This window comes from Bubalus kerabau, chromosome 1, assembly GCF_029407905.1.
Source record: "Bubalus kerabau isolate K-KA32 ecotype Philippines breed swamp buffalo chromosome 1, PCC_UOA_SB_1v2, whole genome shotgun sequence".
NCBI lineage: Eukaryota > Metazoa > Chordata > Mammalia > Artiodactyla > Bovidae > Bubalus > Bubalus kerabau.
In genome coordinates this window covers 90,423,585-90,446,728 of record NC_073624.1, presented here as the reverse complement: position 1 = coordinate 90,446,728, position 23,144 = coordinate 90,423,585, and the positions used below count along the sequence as shown (strand labels likewise).

Here is a 23,144-nt window from a genome sequence, read left to right as displayed (position 1 = left end):
ATCAATATATGAAAGTACAAGGAGCCACTTTTAACATTTTGGTGACCTTCCTTTGATCATTTATCAATGCAAAGGAAAATGCTGTTTAATTAATGTACTCATGGGTATACCAAATATGCTGGTTTATATTTTGCTCTTTGTTTCACTTAAAATTACTAAGTATTTCAGCATCATTATAGAGAGTTCATAAACATAATTTTAATGACTATATATTTCAACACTTTAATCTTCTATAATATAGATAACCGTTTCTCTATTATAGCTTTTTATTTTTTGCTGTTATAAATAATGCCATGATTTGCAATTTTGTGTATAAAGCTTTGGTAATTAATTTCTTGGAGTAAATTTTTTAATGGTTGATTCTATTCACATTAGAAAACTTATTTAGCACTGTGTGCCAGGCACTACTCAAAAAACTTCACAAATATCGATTCATTTAATTCTCATAATGATTTAATAATGTAGTTACTGGGCTTCCCTGGTGGCTCAGATGGTAAAGAATCTGCCTGCAAAGCAGGAGTCCCTGGGTTTGATCCCTGGGTCAGGAAGATCCCCTGGAGAAGAGAATGGTAACCCACTCTGGTACTCTTGCCTGGAAAATTCCATGGAAAGAGGAGCCTGGTGGGCTACAGTCCTTGGGGTCACAAAAAGTCGGACACGCCTGAGCAACTAATATAATGTAGTTACTATCATTATTATTCCATCTTAGAGATGAGGAAGCTGAGGCATGTTAATTTAAGTCACCTTAGTTTACACAGTTGATATGTGTTGAAGCCAGAATTTTATTTATTTATTTTGTCAGAAATCTTTGCTTTGTTTGGGTAGATAGAGCACAACATTGTTGAGTTCAACACAATGAAGCCAGAATTTTAATCCAGATAATTGAACTCTGGGGTCAGTATTATTTAAAAGATCCTAAATTAAATGAACATTGTTAAAGCTTTTGTTACATGTTTTCAAACTGCTTTCCAGCCAAGAGTGGAGTACCACTTAACCAGCATGTTATAATTTTATAATTTATATAATTCAATGGATCATAAATAGTATCTGTTTTAAAACTATTGTTTGTTATTAATGAGTTTGAACACTTGGAATGGTTTTTCCATTTTATGAATAATTAGTTCTTGTCCTTTTATCTCTTAAGATCTTGGTGTTTTGACAAGCTCTTTAAAATAAATTTCATATATTGTTGCCTCTTATATTTTCTTAGTTCTACCAGCTTTCCATTTGATATAGTCCAATCTATCTTTCCCTTCATGATCTAGTGTGACTTAGGCAAAGCCTGAATTCCTATCAGAACGTACTGCAGTGGAGTGACAAGTAAGAGTCTTGGGACTGGGACGGGCTTAGAGGCTTCTAATAAACTAATTAACTCTATTAGTTATTGATAAGAATAGGCACAGTGCAGGAAGATCTTCTGTTTTTCCCTAAGAAGTTTATATCTTGAGTTTCACATGAGATGTCCTTCAGAGGAAAGACTGGCTTAATAAAACACATCTGTGTGAGCCAGAAGGCTGATTGATGATTTATCACCTTTGGCACAGAAGTTCCCCTTCATTTAAAATTCTATTTTCTTCCATTCTTTCTGTGGGCTTTTGAAATATATTCCAAATTTTATACAACTATGGTTAAGTTATTGTGTGAAGCTTCCTTAAAACAAACTAAATAAAAAATCAATTTACATTTCTCAGTTCACTTCCCTTGCCCTAAGTTTCTCTCTTTCTTTCTTGGAAAGCAGAAGGATCAATGAAATAGTGAAGAAATATTCAGCGTTATCATGGTGGTTTCTCTAATTTGTCCCTTTTTCTCTGTATTGCATGCTCTCATTTCCTGAGTAATACATATTTTTGTTTATTTAAAATTAAGGTAGGAGGATACACAGATCAATTGGAATTTAAAACTCCTTGAAATGTTCAAAAGAAAGCTAAAAATGCAAAATTTTCAGACTTAATTATGTACTAAATATTTCAAATTTGATAAATATGAATTTCAGGTAAATTTCAGTTAGTGGGTTACATAGATAGAAAGTGATCAACAAAAATCACATTGTTTAAATATTCATTTGCTTGTTCAGAAACCATTAATCAGAAGTTTACTTTGTGCTGGAAAACCAATAAATATTTTTGTCCCACTATTAACGATTCTACAGTTATTTTCCTCTCACTGTTGTAGCCTTCTGATTGATTCTATGTTAGTGAATAACAGCATTTAAATCAGAATTATACCAGCACCAATGAATTATTGATATGACTTAATCTTAATAAATTCATTAACCCAAATTAATTCCTTGATCAGTTTTCTTGTATAGTACTTAAAATATTTCCAGTTTTGTCATGTGAATAAAAATACTGAAGTTATTTTGATCCAGACTAACTTATTTATGTTTAACTTATCAATATACTTCTATCAGTCTTCTGTTCAAATCAATTTTATCATGATAGCTTCTGCTTCTATGAGATTTGTTTTGTGGGCCTTATTTTTATCCAGTCCCATTTTCCCAAGTCAAAATTTATAGATCTAAATCTTGCTGCATATAGTTTTACCTATTTTCAGTTTTATTTTGTATTGATTATTTCAATGTTATATTTAGTATTTATTTCTTAGCTAATCTATGATAAAAATTGTTAAATATATCAGTATTGGTCTACTGCCAGAATTGTCTGTTATAAAGCTAATTTAATTCTTCTGATCATTTGGAGGGCCTTATATTAACTGTCCACAACATTTGTGGCTTAAAGAGCAAATAATGGAATCAAAACAGCTTACTTCTGAAAAGAAATTAAGTGATTTTTCATTAAAAGAAAAGAACAGGAGAGATGATAGTTTATTGGGGAAGGCTTTGCTGAGGAGGCAGTGTATAATTTGCATCACAAAAAATAAGAAAGAATTCACCAGAAGCCAATAGGGGTAAAGGACAATAACATAAAAAATGACCAGTATGTGTAAAAGTGTGGAGGCCAGGACTGGAGTGTGTGCGTGGTAGGCACCAAACAAAAACTGAATGAACAAATAGATGGATTGTGTATGGTAAATCGTAAATGGAGTGGAGGGTGCATAAAGCTGGTAGAGGAGGTTGAAAAGAGGGAACGAAAGGCTAATTGGATATGGAGAGGAGTGAGTGCGGCTATATCTTAATGCTATTAACACACAAGCAAACACAGAAGGAAGCATAGGCTCCAGTCCACTGTGCTTTTGGACCATTTTGACCTGAAATGAGACCTGATGCACTGAAATCTGTCCTATTTGCAATGAGTACAGAAAAGATCTTTCATTACTCCTTGGTCTGTCACTTTATGCTTTCAAACTCCTTGTTAAAATACTAAAACATTCCTTTAGTCTAACTTAATACTCTTGCACTTACCTCTATTTTCTATTGTTCTGTCTTATGATCATTAGAGGAGAGCTCTTTACTATAGTTGAATAGGGGTATCTCCCAGAATATTCCTTCTTAACCTCATTAGCCTTTCTTTTCAGTGTTATGATTCAGCGCCCTCCACAATATATTCTTTGTTTCAAGGATGATCTCATCGGTCTGTTGGCCAGGGGCATTATATACACTGAATTTTTTAAATACAAAGTGTATGTGCTGCTTTAGTTCTTATACTTGTCTCCAAGCCTCCAATCAATGTCTTCCTTAGTTGCTTCTTTTCTTCTTTCTGGAAACTTTAAAGATAATGAGGAAATAAGGATAGCAAGGCATCATAAAAGGACCTGTAAATATTTAACCTAAGGAAAAAGGCTAAAATGGCTAATCAATAGCTCCAAATCTTAAAGAGAATTCTTCCTTCATAATATATTGCTTTTGTTAGGGATTAATTTCAAAGAAGGAAGCCTATAACTATAATGAAATACGAATTATCACATATGTGTGTGTACATGGGTTGGGTGTGTGTGTATATTCCTGACCAAAATGTGACATTAAGTAATTGTATAACCTACAGAAGGTAGTGACATCTCTGCCCTAAGCAGCTTGGGAAAAGTTATTCTAAGTACTTAAAAGGCCTGGTCTGAATCTCATTACTTTTATTTGCTGGATATATGATCTTGGGCAAGTTACTTTAGGTCTCTGAGCCTCAGTTTTCCTCCTCTGTAAAATGGAGATAGTACCTATTTAATAGGTTTTTATAAGAGTTAAACAGAATAATATACATAAGTATGCATTGTAAACTAGAAATTACTGTAAGTGAGTAAAGAAACTTTACCTGAGTTGACATTCATCCGGAATGATTTGAGAAATTTCACGTAAGTGATTTCATGTAAGAAATTTCATGTAAGCTAATGGGGTACTGTTTCTTCCAGAGAGGACCCCAAGTTCCAATGTCCTGCCTAGGCTAACTCATCCACAGCCTCCATGAGACTGTCCTTCTTACCTGTTGAAATGGTTTGGTGACAAGCAGACCATTTCTAGCTATAGCAACAGAATGAGGTAAGACATAACTTCTACAAGATTTTCCCATTTTTTTGTATGTACCATAATATGCGTAACCAGTGCTCAACTGAGGGATATTTAAGTTATTTCTACAGGAAAGATGAACAGTGAGGTCAAAAGTGTTTTCTGTACCCTTATCCTATCCCCTCCTAGGTAGAAAATCTGGCCTCCCTGTAGGCTGAGGCAGAAACATAAAGACAAAGGAAGAAATGCACCTAATCCTAAAAGTCTTCACCAATGCTAACAGTACGCCTGCAAATGATAATTCTGCCCTTCCTTTTCATTCCAGTGGTGTGCTGAACCCAGTTGGTACCAGCTCTGAAGAACCAATTGTTAAATTTTGAGGCATTTTAAGAACTGATTGTTAAACATGGCCATTTTAACATATTATAACAAACCATTAAATATATTATAAGACACAGGTAATAGATACTAAAAATTCATTACTTTCTAAGTTTTTCACTACATTTTACTATTATCTATCCTCTCAAGGTCATGTATTTACATCTGTTGTATCCATATGGTTGGAAAAGCATACAACGGTAATGTAACGGGCATCCCTTCCTAACTCCATCTTTAGTGGTGTCACATTTCTAGCAAAGTAGGTCATACGGGCAGAGAAGGCAATGGCACCCCACTCCAGCACTCTTGCCTGGAAAATCCCATGGGCGGAGGAGCCTGGTGGGCTGCAGTCCATGGGGTCGCTAAGAGTCAGGCACGACTGAGCGACTTCACTTTCACTTTTCACTTTCATGCATTGGAGAAGGAAATGGCAACCCACTGCAGCACTCTTGCCTGGAAAATCCCAGGGACGGGGGAGCCTGGTGGGCTGCCGTCTATGGGGTCGCACAGAGTCGGACACAACTGAAGCGACTTAGCAGCAGCAGCAGCAGGTCATATGGGAATATTTACACTATGGAAATTGGTAAATGTTACAAATCAGGTGTCCCTGGAAGAGCCATCTGTTAAACATGTACCAACATACTACCTCTTGAATTCATTTTTCAGATACTTTGGCTAGTAATTACAGGGCATCCAAAACTCTGAAGCTGTGGGGGCAGTTGACTGTACCTTTTGGAATCAGACTCTCAGATTTTAATTCAAGTGTCTGCATGATATTGGGCAAATTGCTCCCCTTTTCTGTGTGTTTGTAAAATAAGGATGAAAGAAAGACTATCTATTCCATGTATGGTTTTGAAGCTTTAAAAACTTACTATTACACATCAGAACAAATAGTACATAATGCATAATGTGTATCATAATTATTTTAATTTAGATAAATTTTTAAATTATGACATGGAAACCTCTTTCAAGTACTGCTTTACTAAGAAATTTAATAATCAGGTATCATTATTGAATTTTATCAAACATCTCATTTATAATTTAGAATATTCTCACCTTTGACATATTATTATGGTAGTTACAGTACTAGAATTCCTAAAATAAGCAGAACCTTAAATCACTGGAATGGATTTCACTAGATCATGATGTATTTTTCTTTGCATTGATGAATTCTATTTAAGATTTTACTTTGCCTGACTCATCATTATTAATAAACTGTCTTAGTTATAATTTTCTTTTGTATACTTCTCAGATTTTGGATTCAACGGTTTGATGACTTTGTAAAAGTAGTTAGGAACCCATTATTTTTTCTATCATAAACTGTCAAAAATATTTGATTGCTGCAAAATTAGAAAAAACTCAGGAAACTATCATGGTCTGGAGCCATTTGGGGCTCTTTGTCAATTTTCTCCGTTTTAGTACTTCTCAAACTTGACTGCAACATTGGAACCACCTGGGAAGTTTTTAAAAACACTGATGCCTGAATCCCTCCCCTTACATTGTTTTAAATATGTCTGGTTTGCAACATGGGCACGGCAACATCGCGGCAACATTTTAAAACTCTTCAAGAGACTATAATGTGAAGCCAAAGTTCAGAACTGCTTCATTTCATTAAGTTTAGTTTGGTTTGGTTTAGTTTGGTTTCTATATTTTCTTTAATGAATTTTAGTGATATATATTAACATTTACCTGGAAAATTATCTTTTCCTCCGACCTTCAAACCTTATGGTCATAGGCAAAATACTGTGGCATAACTATTTTTTTCCGTTGTGGCTGTGATTATTAAAACTTGCTTATAACTTGTATATTGTGCTTTCTTCCTCTCATCTCATTTTTGTTGTTCTTATGTAAATAATAGTTCGTCTATTTTATTGATGTTTTCAGAGGACCAATTTCTTTGAAATTATTTATTATCTTTGAGTTTATTTATTAACTCTGAGTTTATTTATTAACTACTTTTTTGTTTTTGTATTCAATTATTTCTTCTTTGATCTTTCCATATATTCCCTTTTGGTTTTGCTTATGTTAATTTTATCTGCTTCTAACTTCTTGAGCTATTTCACTTCATTTAATTTATCTTTATTTCTTATTCTTAATGCAAGTATTTCAGGCTATTAACTTTTCCTTTAACAAATACCTATGTATATATTTATTGATATGTGCTTCCTTTTATTATCATTATTTTTTTAGTCTGTAATTAATCTTTTGATTCCCTGTTTGATCTATCTAAAAGTTGTTTTCAGAGGGCTTTTTGTTTTTCAATGTTTACTAGATGGAGTGTTTTTCATAATCATGCCTAGTTTTATTGTTGTTACAAAATCTCTTCTGGTTTAGTAGCAAAATTCTTCTAAAACATCCACTCTATCTTAATTGAACATGTGTAACAGCAGGCACTTAAAGAAAATAACTCATATAATAAGTTTAATAAACAGAAAAGCAAGCGGCACCAGCTGCCCTTCCATCCCAGGCAGGTTGATCTCTTAGTTTGAGTCTTCTAATTGGGAGGGAAGTACTTGAGAACTCAACCCACCAGAATCCCAGGTGTGTGATCAGGAATAAGGCCTTTTTCTCATTGCCTCCCTTACATGCTCCTATTGGAGGCAAGTCCACTCTACAATCGTAAGATTATGCAAGACTCAGCAAACCTTTTCTGTAAAGGACCAGCTAGTAAATATTTTAGCCTCCATGCATTGATTTACTAGTATTGCATGGAACATATTTGTAATAAAAAATTATTCATTGATTATCTGAAAAATCATATTTAACTGGGCATCTAATATTTTTATTTGCTAAATCTGACAATCATATTTGCAGGCTAAATGGTCTTTGGCAAATATTCAGCTCTGCCTTTGTAGTGGAAAAACAACCACAGACAATACATAAGCAGATTAGTGTGGCTGTGTTCCAATTAAATTTTATTTATAAAAATAAATAATAGACTATATTTGTCTTGAGGGCTATACTTGGTCTTCACCTGCTTTAGTAGTGTTTCAATGTTTAATGTACATCAGAATCACGTGGAAGGCTTGTTAAAACACTGATTGCTAGACTCCATCCCCAGGGTTTATGATTCTGTAGATCTGGAGTGAGGCCCAATATAATTTCTATGAAGTTCTCAGGTGACCCTTCTGCTGCTACTAGTCTGTGGACCACACTTTGAGTACTACCACATTAGAAGAAATACCTACTGCCTTTTTATTCATAAAACCCACTCAGTAGAACATAGGCTTAGTTATTATTATTCATTCAAAGACTTCACCAGTCTTATCAGATGAAAAAAAAAACAAGTGGTGAAATTCAATTATCCTCATGGCCACATCTTCCTAACATACATGGTATATTCGGGTTAATTTTAAAAAGTTACTCCCTCTCAGAACAGGATTAGAAGAAAGGTACCACTTTGAATCCACACAGCCCCTCACCAGGGTACACGGCTTGGTTAAGCTGAGCAAAGGCTGGACTTCAGCAGCCACTGTGACCTTCAGGAGCCTTTGGGCAGTGCCCAAATGGCACAACACTCCTGGCAGCCCCGCTGATCAGAAGAATGTTATCCACAATTTATCAAAACAATACCCTCTAAATTCAGTAAGAGTTTACTTCTTTTCTTGAAGTTAAAAAAAAAATGAGCAAGCAATATTCTTTTTCCCACTTGGATTTGACAGGGTTTTTTTCAGCTTTATTGAAGTATAATTGAAAAAAATTATATATTTGAAGTGTGCAATGTGATGATAAGCAGTATTCTTAAGGAAAATCCCATACACTAGCTGACACCTGTACTCTTTTTCTCTCATCAAGAGGAGAAAATAAATAAATTTTAAGAAATCTCCTCTATGTGGAAATTTAAGAAGAATTTTAATGCCTAGTTTTAGTGTGGTCAATATGATCTGAACTTTTTTGGACCTTAGGAATTCATTTAAGATTTTTTTATACTCTAATATACCAATAATATGTTGCAAGTGTTTCATGACCCTTCCAAAGGTACATTCCCTGTATGGAGGCAATAGAGTTTGAAATATATCTGCCCATACATGTTTGCTTTTTATTAATATTGTCCATATGTTATATGGATTTTTGATGAGCTCACTTATCCTCCTGATTTAATGACTTGGGGTATAGTATAATATCCAGGGAGTCAGGGAGGAAGTTCTCTGCATGATTTTATATCCTTGGCACCCAGCTCAGTATACGGAACACACTAGGCATTCGTTTATTAAATGAATAAACCATTTTTGACTGTAAAGTAGAGTGGAGTGCAGTTGTTCCCAGTTCCACATTCAAATGAAGAATGAATTTTTATCCTTTTTACTTCCTCCCTGTTGCATTGCATTCCCCAACCTGGAATCAGCTGTAATCACTGCATTTCTTCTTGAAAATATACTCCCCCTCACTTAAGTTCCTATGGAAGTTTCCACTCAGCCTTGTTTTGGTCTTCAAAGCTTTTAAAATATAAACATAAAAAAAAAAACCTACTGAAAAGACATGAACTAAAATATAGATTCTAGTTTCCCTCTGGTTGATTCTTTTTATTTATTTATTTAGCTTTTGCTTTTTTGGTATTTTCCAGATATTCCACAAGGAGCAGGCATTGGTTGTATACTTAAAAGAACAAAGAAAATTTATCATAAGAAATAGCAGTCATTTTTTTCCTCTAGTATTATTTCTACTCTCTGGTTTGAGTTCTACTCATTGAGGTTACATAGAAAAAGTAAATTCTCTCTTCTAGATGAAAAACCTATGAACATTTAAAAAGGATCTCTCAGAGTGTCCCTAAGACTTCCCCTTAGAGTTTCCTTTAAAAGTCTGTCACGTGGTTTCTAGATCATTCACCATCTTTTTTGTTTGAACATAACCCTTTGGGTGGATAATCATTTAAAATAGAGGTCCAGAACTGGATATGGTATTTCAAGTACAGCCTGATCCGTAGAAAGGATACTAGAATCTGCCTTGGTTATACTATGGTTCCATCATCGCAGCCTGCAATAGAACTGGTATTTTCAGTGCCCGTGACAGTGACGACTCATGTGCAGTTTACTGAGATTCCCATATCTTTCACTCATTTTCCCCTACCTATACCCTACTCTCTTATCTGTGCTTTATCTATCTTCCCTTCTCAATCAGGCTCCAGGTGGTAGACACAAGGAATGGCAGCACCGTGACTGAGTTTATCCTCGTGGGCTTTGAGCAGAGCACCCCTTCCACTCGGGCATTGCTCTTTGCCCTCTTCCTAGCCCTCTACAGCCTTGCCATGGCCATGAATGGCCTCATCATCTTCATCACCTGGACAGACCCCAGGCTCAACAGCCCCATGTATTTCTTCCTTGGCCACCTGTCTTTCCTGGATGTCTGCTTCATCACCACTACCATCCCACAGATGCTGATCCACTTAGTGATAAAGAATCACACTCTCACCTTTGCCTCCTGCTTAACCCAGATGTATCTGGTTTTTGGTGTGGGTGTGGCTGAGTGCATCCTCTTGGCTTTCATGGCCTATGACCATTATGTTGCCATCTGCCACCCACTGGCCTATGCCCAGATCATGAGCCAGCAGGTCTGCGTGAGCCTGGTGAGTATAGCCTGGTTCTTTGGGCTGATCAATGGCATCCTTCTTGACTACATGACATTTCGTGGTCCCTTCTGCAGAGACAACCACATAGAAAACTTCTTCTGTGAGGCCCCCATAGTGATTGCTCTCTCCTGTGGAGACCCCCAGTTTAGTCTGAGAGTCATCTTTGCCGACGCCATTGTGGTGTTGCTCAGCCCCATGGTGCTCATTGTCATCTCCTATGCCCGCATCCTGGCCTCCATCCTGGGCAGGAACTCCTCCTCTGGTCGAGGCAAGACCTTCTCTACTTGTGCCTCCCATCTGACCGTGGTCATCTTTTTCTACACCTCAGCCATGTTCTCTTACATGAACCCCCGCAGCACACACGGTCCTGACAAAGACAAGCCTTTCTCCCTCCTCTACACCATCATCACCCCCATGTGCAACCCTGTCATCTACAGTTTCCGAAACAAAGAAATGAAGGGGACCATGGCAAGGGCCCTTGGGAGAAGCAGCCTTTCCCAGGCACAATCTGTGTAGTTAGAAACACCTGGACGAGCAGCTACTTCCCCTGACTTTCCCTCCTGCAGCCCGAAGAAGTGGGAGATTCACTAGCTGACAAGCTCCAGGAAGGGGTACTCACGGCTTCCTTTCTGCTAGTAAAGTAATGCTCAAAATTCTCCAAGCCAGGCTTCAGCAATATGTGAACCGTGAACTTCCTGATGTTCAAGCTGGTTTTAGAAAAGGCAGAGGAACCAGAGATCAAATTGCCAACATCCGCTGGATCATGGAAAAACCAAGAGAGTTCCAGAAAAACATCTGTTTCTGCTTTATTGACTATGCCAAAGCCTTTGACTGTGTGGATCACAATAAACTGTGGAAAATTCTGAAAGAGATGGGAATATAAGAACACCTGATCTGTCTCTTGAGAAATTTGTATGCAGGTCAGGAAGCAACAGTTAGAACTGGACATGGAACGACAGACTGGTTCCAAATAGGAAAAGGAGTTCGTCAAGGCTGTATATTGTCACCCTGTTTATTTAACTTATATGCAGAGTACATCATGAGAAACGCTGGACTGGAAGAAACACAAGCTGGAATCAAGATTGCCGGGAGAAATATCAATAACCTCAGATATGCAGATGACACCACCCTTATGGCAGAAAGTGAAGAGGAACTCAAAAGCTTCTTGATGAAAGTGAAAGTGGAGAGTGAAAAAGTTGGCTTAAAGCTCAACATTCAGAAAACAAAGATCATGGCATCCGGTCCCACCACTTCATGGGAAATAGATGGGGAAACAGTGGAAACAGTGTCAGACTTTATTTTTCTGGGCTCCAAAATCACTACAGATGGTGACTGCAGCCATGAAATTAAAAGACACTTACTCCTTGGAAGGAAAGTCATGACCAACCTAGATAGCATATTGAAAAGCAGAGACATTACTTTACCAACAAAGGTTCGTCTAGTCAAGGCTATGGTTTTTCCTGTGGTCATGTATAGATGTGAGAGTTGGACTGTGAAGAAGGCTGAGTGCCAAAGAATTGATGCTTTTGAACTGTGGTGTTGGAGAAGACTCTTGAGAGTCCCTTGGCCTGCAAGGAGATCCAACCAGTCCATTCTGAAGGAGATCAGCCCTGGGATTTCTTTGGAAGGAATGATGCTAAAGCTGAAACTCCAGTACTTTGGCCACCTCATGCGAAGAGTTGACTCATTGGAAAAGCCTCTGATGCTGGGAGGGATTGGTGGCAGGAGGAGAAGGGGACGACAGAGGATGAGATGGCTGGATGGCATCACTGACTCGATGGACGTGAGTCTGAGTGAACTCCGGGAGTTGGTGATGGACAGGGAGGCTTGGCGTGCTGCGATTCATGGGGTCGCAAAGAGTTGGACACAACTGAGCGACTGGTCTGATCTGATAAGACTTGAAAGATCCTGTTGTTGTTGTTCAGTTGCTAAGTTGTGTCTGACTCTTTGTGACCCCGTGGACTGCTGCACACAAGGCTTCCCTATCCTTCACTATCTCCCAGAGTTTGCTCAAACTCATCTCCATTAAGTCAGTGACACTATCTAACCATCTCATCCTCTGCCACCCCATTCTCCTCTTGCTCTCAATCTTTACCAGCATCAGGGTCTTTTCCAATGAGTCAGCTCTTCAAACCAAGTATTGGAACTTCAGTTTCAGCATTAGTCCTTCCAATGAATATTCAGGGTTGATTTCCTTTAGGATTAACTGGTTTGATCTCCTTGATGTCCAAGGGACTCTCAAGAGTCGTCTCCAGCACCACAATCTTTATGGAAGATGCTGTTGATGTTTAATAATGCTCATCTATCTAATTTCACTTCCACCAAATTTCTCTTAGTTATACATTTTCATGATTGGAGGGGCAAGTGTAATAAAATGGAGGAGTGTTTTCCAAAATTTGGGGGAAAGTAGTATGGTCCTCTAGAGAAATTCATCAAAGAGGATGACAAGTTCATTCTTTCCAGAGCATTTCTTTCCAGGGCAAAGTCAACTGGTAGGAACATTAAGATTGAGAAAGGAGCAGATTGAGAGCCATAAGAGAAACAAAAGGATGTGGAACATAGGGAAAAAACAATGAGTAGGAGAAATAGTGGAGAAGGCAATGGTACCCCACTCTAGTACTCTTGCCTGGAAAATCCCATAGACGGAGGAGCCTGGAAGGCTGCAGTCCATGGGGTCGCTAAGAGTCGGACACGACTGAACGACCTCACTTTCACTTTTCACTTTCATGCACTGGAGAAGGAAATGGCAACCCACTCCAGTGTTCTTGCCTGGAGAATCCCAGGGATGGGGGAGCCTGGTTGGCTGTCATTATGGGGTCGCACAGAGTCGGACACAACTGAAGAGACTTAGCAGCAGCAGCAGCAGGAGAAACATGCTGTAAAGTATGTGACACCATCCCTCTATGCCTGCCTCAAAATTCTCCATGAAATTTGTCTCCCTATATCAGATCAGATCAGATCAGTCACTCAGTCGTGTCCAACTCTTTGCAACCCCGTGAATCGCAGCACACCAGGCCTCCCTGTCCATCACCAACTCCCGGAGTTCACTCAGACTCACGTCCATCGAGTCAGTGATGCCATCCAGCCATCTCATCCTCCGTCGTCCCCTTCTCCTCCTGCCCCCAATCCCTCCCAGCATCAGAGGCTTTTCCAATGAGTCAACTCTTCGCATGAGGTGGCCAAAGTACTGGAGTTTCAGCTTTAGCATCATTCCTTGCAAAGAAATCCCAGGGCTGATCTTCAGAATGGACTGGTTGGATCTCCTTGCAGGCCAAGGGACTCTCAAGAGTCTTCTCCAACACCACAGTTCAAAAGCATCAATTCTTTGGCGCTCAGCCTTCTTCACAGTCCAACTCTCACGTCTATACATGACCACAGGAAAAACCATAGCCTTGACTAGATGAACCTTTGTTGGTAAAGTAATGTCTCTGCTTTTCAATATGCTATCTAGGTTGGTCATAACTTTCCTTCCAAGGAGTAAGCATCTTTTAATTTCATGGCTGCAGTCACCATCTGTAGTGATTTTGGAGCCCAGAAAAATAAAGTCTGACACTGTTTCCACTGTTTCCCCATCTATTTCCCATGAAGTGGTGGGACCGGATGCCATGATCTTTGTTTTCTGAATGTTGAGCTTTAAGCCAACTTTTTCACTCTCCACTTTCACTTTCATCAAGAAGCTTTTGAGTTCCTCTTCACTTTCTGCCATAAGGGTGGTGTCATCTGCATATCTGAGGTTATTGATATTTCTCCCGGCAATCTTGATTCCAGCTTGTGTTTCTTCCAGTCCAGCGTTTCTCATGATGTACTCTGCATATAAGTTAAATAAACAGGGTGACAATATACAGCCTTGACGAACTCCTTTTCCTATTTGGAACCAGTCTGTCGTTCCATGTCCAGTTCTAACTGTTGCTTCCTGACCTGCATACAAATTTCCCAAGAGGCAGATCAGGTGTTCTGGTATTCCCATCTCTTTCAGAATTTTCCACAGTTTATTGTGATCCACACACTGATTAATAGGATTACTTCTTAGAGGCAGCAAGAGGAGGAGCTGTATGTCAAATGCATGTGGATTTTTGATGGAGAGGAGGAAGAACAGAAGCAAGAGCAAAAGTCTCTGGAGAGCACCTACTTCCCCACGTTGTAAACTGGGGGTGGGAGCTGTAGATAGAAATCTCCTAGGATCAAGAAAGCTTTGAGTGACATCTGCATTGTACAAGAATATATAATAGCACTTTGACCTATTTACACATTTATTTGCTACAACTTGTAAATTTTGACACTAACCTGGATACAGTTTAAGTGTATCCTTTTTTTCATGAAGATTCCTTCCTATCTCTTGCTTTACCTATAATATACTACGTTTCCTGAAACTATACTTACAGTTTTATCTTCTGTCTTCCCCACCACTGTTCCATTTCTGAAAATCTAGAGCTGAGGTTCTAAGTAGGTATTTAGCAATATCTGAAGATTCTATAATACAAAGGAAATCCCCTAAAATAAAGAATTTTATGGCCAAAGATGTCAGTAATTTCAAGGAGAGATGAGGTATTAAAATGGCAGAATCGTGAAAATGATGAGAGTTATTGATATGGGGAGGGAAGAGATAGGAGGAAACCAAGGAGAATTTAGAATACAGAATTCTGTCTTATCTGCAACGTCATTTTCTGCTGGACTGTGGGCAGGATTTCTGCTGACACTGCCATAGCAACAATCCATGTAAATAGTTGTAATAAAAACCTTCCCTAAAACCTCTCTGTTTATCTCTATTTAAACTTACGCTTACCCCCACCAACTTTTTTTTCAAGTTATAGGAATTTCCTAGCCAGTCATGCCCTTCTGTCTATCACTAGTCTGGATTCCTGCTTAAATTCTACCCTTTCCCTCTGTTACTTCCAACCAAAATTCATTCACCCAATATCCATCCTTCCCTTGTTCCCACCAATCTCACATTTTTGCCTAGTTCAGTCTCACCATTCATCACCTCTGCTTGTTTACAGTGGGACTCTTACAATGCCATTTAGTGAAATGTGTGGAAACCATGTATGCTATTATGGAAATACTACCTATAATTTCAATACTTTTTCTCATCCACTTTACCAATTTCCTCCTTTTACCAATGCTTATATTTCCCCACCCATATGCTCCACCCATCCTGAAGGGTCCTCTCTACCTTTTATGTATGCTAGACATTTTTTTTTTTTTTTTTGCCCTTCTAAAACTAAATGCATACTTTCTCCCCTGATCTGTGTCCTGATAGATAGACTTTTGTTGACTGCCTTCATTACCTTCTAAGGGTTCAACTAATAAGAGTTAGTAAGAGTAGAAGAAAGCAGGAAGAGAGTGAGTGTGTTTATTTTCCTGTCTCCTTCCCTGATGTTCCAGAGCCCCTATCAAGTGGCCTTCTTTTACAGTTCCCTTCCCTGTTCCTGTAAGGTAGTACTTGGTCCCACTCTTGAGAGCCTAGGGTGCTTTTCCATCCCTCTTTGACTCCTGCATCTTTATAATTCCCCTTATTGGTCCTACATAAGTACACCAATTATTTCCTTCTGCTGTACCCACTAGGGCTTCCCAGGTGGAACAAGTAGTAAAGAATTTGCCTGCCAGTGCAGGAGATGAAGAGACATGGGTTTGTACCTGGATCAGGAAGATCCCCTAGAATAGGAAATGGCACCCCACTCCAGCATCCTTGCCTGGAAAATTCCATGAATGAAGGAGCCTGACGGGCTACAGTCCATGGGGCTGCAAATTCGGACACGACTGCGCGACTGAGCACCACACCCACTGGCTGAGTAACAGGTATCTAATACAAAAACAAATGGAAAATTCCCCAAAATAGCCTGCATGTTGGTCCATAAAACAAACCTTAAAACATTTCAAAGGTAAGGAATCACACAGGCCAAGTTCTCTAATCATAATGCAGTTAAAAGTTAGCAATCGATTCATGTTGATATATGGCAAAACCAATACAATATTGTAAAGTTAAAAAATAAAATAAAATAGAAAAGAAAAAAAAAAGTTAGCAATCAGTATCAAAAAGATACCTGGAAAGAAACCCATATGTTTGGAAATTGAGAAACATAATTCTAATTAAGAATGAATTATAAGTCTAATCTTACATGGAAAAAGTATGGGACTTAGAAGTTGTCACTCCCACCTTCATCAGTGAAAAAGAAAAACGAATGAACAAACTGAACATCAACACTTCTTAGGTCCATTGGAAAATTGAAGTCACAGGGCAAACCACCACTCCAAAAACTGGGACACAGGTGAACACAGAGAATCCCAGGTTCCTTAGGAGCAGAAGCTGCAGCTAGAGCCTGGTCAGAACACTTGAAGGAAAATTGACTAGTTATTGAGACTGAGCATGGGTTGGCTTCATAGAAAAACACTCCTGGAGGCTCATCCTTAGGGAAGCCATCTTAGTTTTATGAGTTTTACTTGCAGCCTCCCCACCAGATTCTCATGATGCAGATCAGAAAGAAAAAAAAGTCCCCGTATGCTTCAGCAGTGGGAAGGGAAAATAACCATTCTGAAATAAGCTCAGAGAGCTCTGTTCTCCTTAACAGACTGTCCTCAAGGAATACTACCTTATGAGAACCTAACCAACCTGGGGAAGGATCCAGAAAAAAAAAAAATGTGAGAAGTACTTGTAAAGGTCACAGCATAAGGACACAGGCTCACCAGGAAACCAAGACCTACTCGCAGGAGCACAGGATGCTTCCACTCCCCCACCGCTTACCACCACATCAGTAGGACTTGAGGATTTCAAGAATTACACCCGAAAGGCCTACAGTCTTCAGTCCCTATTTAGGAAGGAGTCTCTAAGAAACAAAAAGATAACAGAGGAGATGAAAACAAGGACGCTAGAGGGAATTTAGCCTCTGGCACCACAGCTAGAGCAAACATAAACACTGCCTAACACCTAAAGAGCAATATAAACCCCCACTAAAGGCCTATTTATCTCAGTTCCTTTTTCCTGACACCTCATGTTTGGTTTTTTAACAAAAGAGCCAATTATGGTAAAAATTAGAAAATTCCACAAGCCCCAAAATCGTGATGAATCTACATACAATTTTGTGGGATGTAGCTAGAGCAGCACTTTCTTATATTAGAAGAAAAAAGAAAAGTTAAAATCTAATAAATTAAACTACTAATTTAATCACCGGAGAAGGCAATGGCACCCCACTCCAGTACTCTTGCCTGGAAAATCCCATGGACAGAGGAGCCTGGTGGGCTGCAGTCCATGGGGTCGCTGAGTTGGACACGACTGAGTGACTTCACTTTCACTTTTCACTTTCATGCACTGGAGAAGGAAATGGCAACCCACTCCAGTGTTCTTGCCTGGAGAATCCCAGGGACGGGGGAGCCTGGTGGGCTGCTGTCTATGGGGTCGCGCAGAGTTGGACACGACTGAAGCGACTTAGAAGAAGAAGAATTTAATCACATGTTAATAGATTATGCAAGGAAAGCAGGAGAAAATGTATATAATGGATTTATCAGTAATGCCGTCCAGCCATCTCATCCTCTGATGCCCTATTCTCTTTCTGCCCTCAGTTTTTCCCAGCATCAGGGACTTTTCCAATGAGTCGTCTGTTCACATCAGATGACCAAAATACTGGCTCTTCAGCTTCAGCATCAGTGCTTCCAGTGAATATTCTAGGTTGATCTCCCTTAAGATTGACTGATTTGATCTTGCTGGCCAAGGGACTTTCACGAGTCTTCTCTAGCACCACAGTTCAAAGGCATCAATTCTTTGGCATTCTGCCTTCTTTACAGTCCAGCTCTCACAACCATGCATGACCACTGGGAAGACTATAGCCTTGACTATCCAGACCATTGTTGGCAGATTAATGCCTCCATTTTTCAACACACTGTCTAGGTTTGTCATTGCTTTTCTGCCAAGAAGCAATCGTCTGATTTCATGGCTGCAGTCACTGTTCGCAGTAATTTTGGAGCCCAAGAAAAGGAAATCTGTCACTGCTTCCACCTTTTCCCCTTCAATTTGCCATGCGGTAATGGGGCCAGAAGCCATGATCTTAGTTTTTCTAATATTTAGTCTTAAGCCAGCTCTTTCACTTTCCTCCTTCACCCTCATCAAGAGGCTCTTTAGTTCCTCTTGGCTTTCTTCCATTCCAGTGGTATCATCTGCATATCTGAGGCTGTTGACATTTGTCCTGCCTGTCTTGATTCCAGCTTGTAACTCATCCAGCCTGGCATTTCTCATGATGTGCTCATGAAGGGGGAATCGGCTATACAAATACATAAATCCACTCTTTTGTAGATACCCTTCCCATCTAGGTCACCACAGAGAACTGAGTAGAGTTCCCTGTGCTTATATAGTAGGTTCTCACTAGTTATCTATTGTATTTTATATATAGAAGGGTATTGATGTCAATTCCAATCTCCCAATTGACACTGCAATTTTTATAAATTATAAGTTTGTGGTACCCTGCACTGAGCAAATCTATCTGCACCTTTTTTCCAATATCATTTGCTTATATCACATTATGGTAATCCTTTCAATATTTCAAACTTTTAGTTAATATTATATTTGTTATGGTGATCTGTGACCAGTGATCACTGATGTTACCACGATGACTTACTGAAGACTCAGATGATGGTTAGCATTTTTTAGCAATAAAGTTTACTTAATTGAATAGGTACATTGTATTTTAGACATAATGTTATTGCACACTTAATAGACTATCATACAGTGTAAAAATAACTTTTATATGCACCGGGAAAACCAAAAAATTTATGTGACATGCTTTCTTGCAATACTTACTTTATTTTGGTGGTCTGGAATGGAACCCATAATATTATGGAGGTTTGCCTGTATAATAGAAAAGAGGGAAAGACCTCAAAAAAATGAAAATAGAACTATCATATGACTCAGCAATTATGCTCAGATATATGTCTGAAAGAAAGGAAAACACTAATTCAAAAAGATATATGCTTCCCACTGTTAATAGCAGCATTATTTATGATAACCAAGATATGAAAACAACCTAAGTGTCCATCAACAGATGAATGGATAAAGAAGATGTGGTGCATTTATATACAGCAGACTACTATTCAGGCATTTAAAAAAAAAGAATGAAATTTTGCTATTTGCAACAACATCGATGGACTTGGAGGGTTTTATGCTAAGTGAAATGAGTTGGACAGAGAAAATACATACTCTATGATACGATTTACACATGGAATCTAAAAAATAAACTAGTGAATATATCAAAAATGAGGGAAAATCCTCAACTTTTTTTTAATTTTAATTTTATTTTATTTTTAAACTTTACAAAATTGTATTAGTTTAGCCAAATATCAAAATGAATCCGCCACAGGTATACATGTGTTCCCCATCCTGAACCCTCCTCCCTCCTCCCTCCCCATACCATCCCTCTAGGTCGTCCCAGTGCGCTAGCCCCAAGCATCCAGTATCGTGCATCGAACCTGGACTGGCGACTCGTTTCATACATGATATTATACATGTTTCCATGCCATTCTCCCAAATCTTCCCACCCTCTCCCTCTCCCACAGAGTCCATAAGACTGATCAATACATCAGTGTCTCTTTTGCTGTCTTGTACACAGGGTTATTGTTACCATCTTTCTAAATTCCATATATATGCGTTAGTATACTGTATTGGTGTTTTTCTTTTTGGCTTACTTCACTCTGTATAATAGGTTCCAGTTTCATCCACCTCATTAGAACTGATTCAAATGTATTCTTTTTAATGGCTGAGTAATCCTCAACTTTTTAAATAACTTTGATACCAATACAAGACAAAGACAAAATAAGCTAATATCACTTATGAATAGAATTGTAAAATTTCTAAACAGAATTGTCTCCCTACATATTAAAAATATAATACCTTGTATCATGAACAAACTTGAGTCTATCCCAGGACATTCAAAATTTATTTAACATCAGAAAATGAATTAATGTAAATCATTACATTAATAGACAAATGGAGAAAAATCACATGATAATATCAGTAAATGCAGGAAAGGCATCTATTTTACTGAAAATTCACACCCGTTTATAATTTAAAAAAAAAAACAAACAAACAACTCCCGGCCAACCAGGAATAGATACGTACTTTCTTAACCAATAGAGTGATCATATACCAAATCTCTGCAAGCATCACCCTTAATAGGGAAACATTAAAATTACCTTTAGATTATAAACAAACCTAGGGTAACCATTATCCCTACTTTTATTCAAAGTTGTATTGAAGATCCTGTTGTTGTGCAGTTGCTCAGTCCTGTCTGACTCTTTGTGACCCCATGGACTGCAGCACGTCAGACTTCCCTGTCCTTCACTGTCTCCCAGAGTTTGCTCAAACTCATGTCCATTGAGTTAGTGATACCATCCAACCATCTCATCCTCTGTCATCCCCTTCTCCTCCTGCCTTCAATCTTTCCCATCATGAGTGTCTTCTCCAATGAGTCATCTCTTCTCATCAGGTGGCCAAAGTATTGGAGCTTCAGCTTCAGCATCAGTCCTTCCAATAAATATTCAGGGTTGATTTCCTAGATTGAAGATCATATATAGTACAATAAAGCAAGGGAAGTAGATAAGTTGTATAAGAACTAGAAACAAAAATGCAAAACTGTACTTAGGGCTGGCATGATTGTCTTCATAAAAAATCTTTAAAAAGTACAGATAATTTATTTAAATTAATAGAATTAAACAAGTTTACTAGATACAAAAATCAAATTGCATTTTTATATTCCAGAAAATAAAATAGAAAAATAAATTTTAAGACCATTTTAAATAATATCCAAAATATAAAATATATGGGAATAACCATAATGAAATAGGGCAGTCCTTCATGGAAAGATGCACATAAATTATGGAATGTCACTAGGGAAAATGTAAACAAACAGAAATATATAAACATGTAACATAACATCAATAGATACACACTTTTTCCTAATGACTCTTGATGTTATATCACTTTTGGACAGCTTTTTTTGGTATAATTATTTTCACCCACATTTGAATTGAACATCATGTTTGGGTTAGAATTGTGCTAATAAAATGCTATGGACCAGAGGTGATAAGGAAGTGAGGAGAAGAGTGAGCTTCTTTCTTACCATATCAATGAATGATGTAGGAATAGGTGCTTTAAAAGAGCTTGACAAGTTCACTTTTTTCAATAAGTTTTTGAGTGGATATCTGAAAGATCATAAAAAATCTTTGTTGCAAAGGTCACTTTCCTGAAGCTTAACTTCTGTGCATTATGTTTCAAAATCACACTTTCCTCCAAACTTATTTATGTTACAAAAATGCCTAAATTATATTAGATTTTGTAAGATGCACACTTGGAGATGGTGGTGGAGGTTTCTGTTATATGATGAGACCGGGGATGAAACCACCCTGCACAATTAGACTTAGACGCTAAGTCTCATAGATGCTTAGACTGACTCTAGAGTCAGGACACAAGCAGCATAAACTTCAACTTTGTAGGAACTCATGCACTCCAAGTAGAAAGAAGAGCTACAGAGAACTGAAGGAGTAAGAGAATTACTGAAGTTCTTTGACTTACGCAGAATCTAATTCAATGTCAAGCAAGATTGGGAGAACAGTGGGTGAATTAGGGGAAAGAAGGTTATTTGAGATTTGAAGAATAGAATTGTGATAATAAAGAGATAGAGGATGGCGGTTAGGAAGGGAGCATGTTATCAATGATGTATGCTCCATCAGGGAGTGCTTTTCTTTCTTTTTTCTTTTTTTTTATTTTTTTTTTTTTTAGGGAGTGCTTTTGACTGTTTACCACCCTATCAGCAGCATTTAATAAGGTAACTGTTTCATATGTGTATTTCAGTTCAGTTCAGCTCAGTTCAGTTGCTCAGTCGTGTCCGACTCTTTGCAACCTCATGAACCACAGCATGCCAGGCCTCCCTGTCTATCACCAACTCCCAGAGTTCACTCAGACCCACATCCATTGAGTCAGTGATGCCATCCAGCCATCTCATCCTCTGTCGTCCCCTTCTCCTCCTGCCCCCAATCCCTCCCAGCATCAGAGTCTTTTCCAATGAGTCAACTCTTCGCAGGAGGTAGCTAAAGTACTGGAGTTTCAGCTTTAGCATCATTCCTTCCAAAGAAATCCCAGGGCTGATCTCCTTCAGGATGGACTGGTTGGATCTCCTTGCAGTCCAAGGGACTCTCAAGAGTCTTCTCCAACACCACAGTTCAAAAGCATCAATTCTTCGGCGCTCAGCTTCCTTCACCTTAGCCGATCTTTATTGTTGTGTTGAACACAGTGAACATAGTATAATGATATGAAAAAAGTAGTGAATTGGGGGCACAAGGAGTGACATCTAAGTCATAGGAAACCCTAACTAGAAAATTAATTCAAAATAAAATTGTACAATAGGTGCTCAAGAGTTAAAGGCTCCAAGATTTGAAGCTGAGGGCATGAGGATAATGACACTTGGCAGGCCCCCATAAATATCAACTCATCTCATAAACAGAACAGAAACCCTGAGACTATTCTAGACCTTCCAGGCCACTTGCCATGGAAATAGCCTCACAAGGATATGAGACTATCCCCAGGGATCCAGTTAAAATGGTAAGACTTCAAGATGAGATAGTTGGCCTTGTTACATTTGGCTCCCAACAGTGACCAGGTAGAAGCTCATGCCTGCCTGAGTGTGTGTGTGCCTGTGAGTGTGTATGTGTGTGTGTGTCCATGGAGCCCATATTCCCTACCCTATAAATGACCAGCTGGTTTGCAGCAGAATTCACTGGACCCTCACTCCACGCCTGTGGATCCCTCCTCTGGGCCTGAGATCAGCACAG

The 23,144-nt window shown here is 38.5% G+C and overlaps 1 protein-coding gene across 5 annotated transcripts in view; it reads left to right on the top strand.

Annotated features, from left to right (window-relative positions):
- Positions 1-23,144, top strand: part of LOC129652967 (olfactory receptor 10AD1-like) — a 90,873-nt gene that overhangs the window by 53,735 nt on the left and 13,994 nt on the right. For all 5 annotated transcript variants that reach the window (XM_055582167.1, XM_055582149.1, XM_055582160.1 and 2 more), the window contains one exon: positions 4,300-4,426. In XM_055582167.1, the coding sequence (XP_055438142.1) occupies positions 4,422-4,426 (5 nt within the window). In that variant the 5' untranslated portion in view covers positions 4,300-4,421. The remainder of the gene's footprint in view (positions 1-4,299; positions 4,427-23,144) is intronic.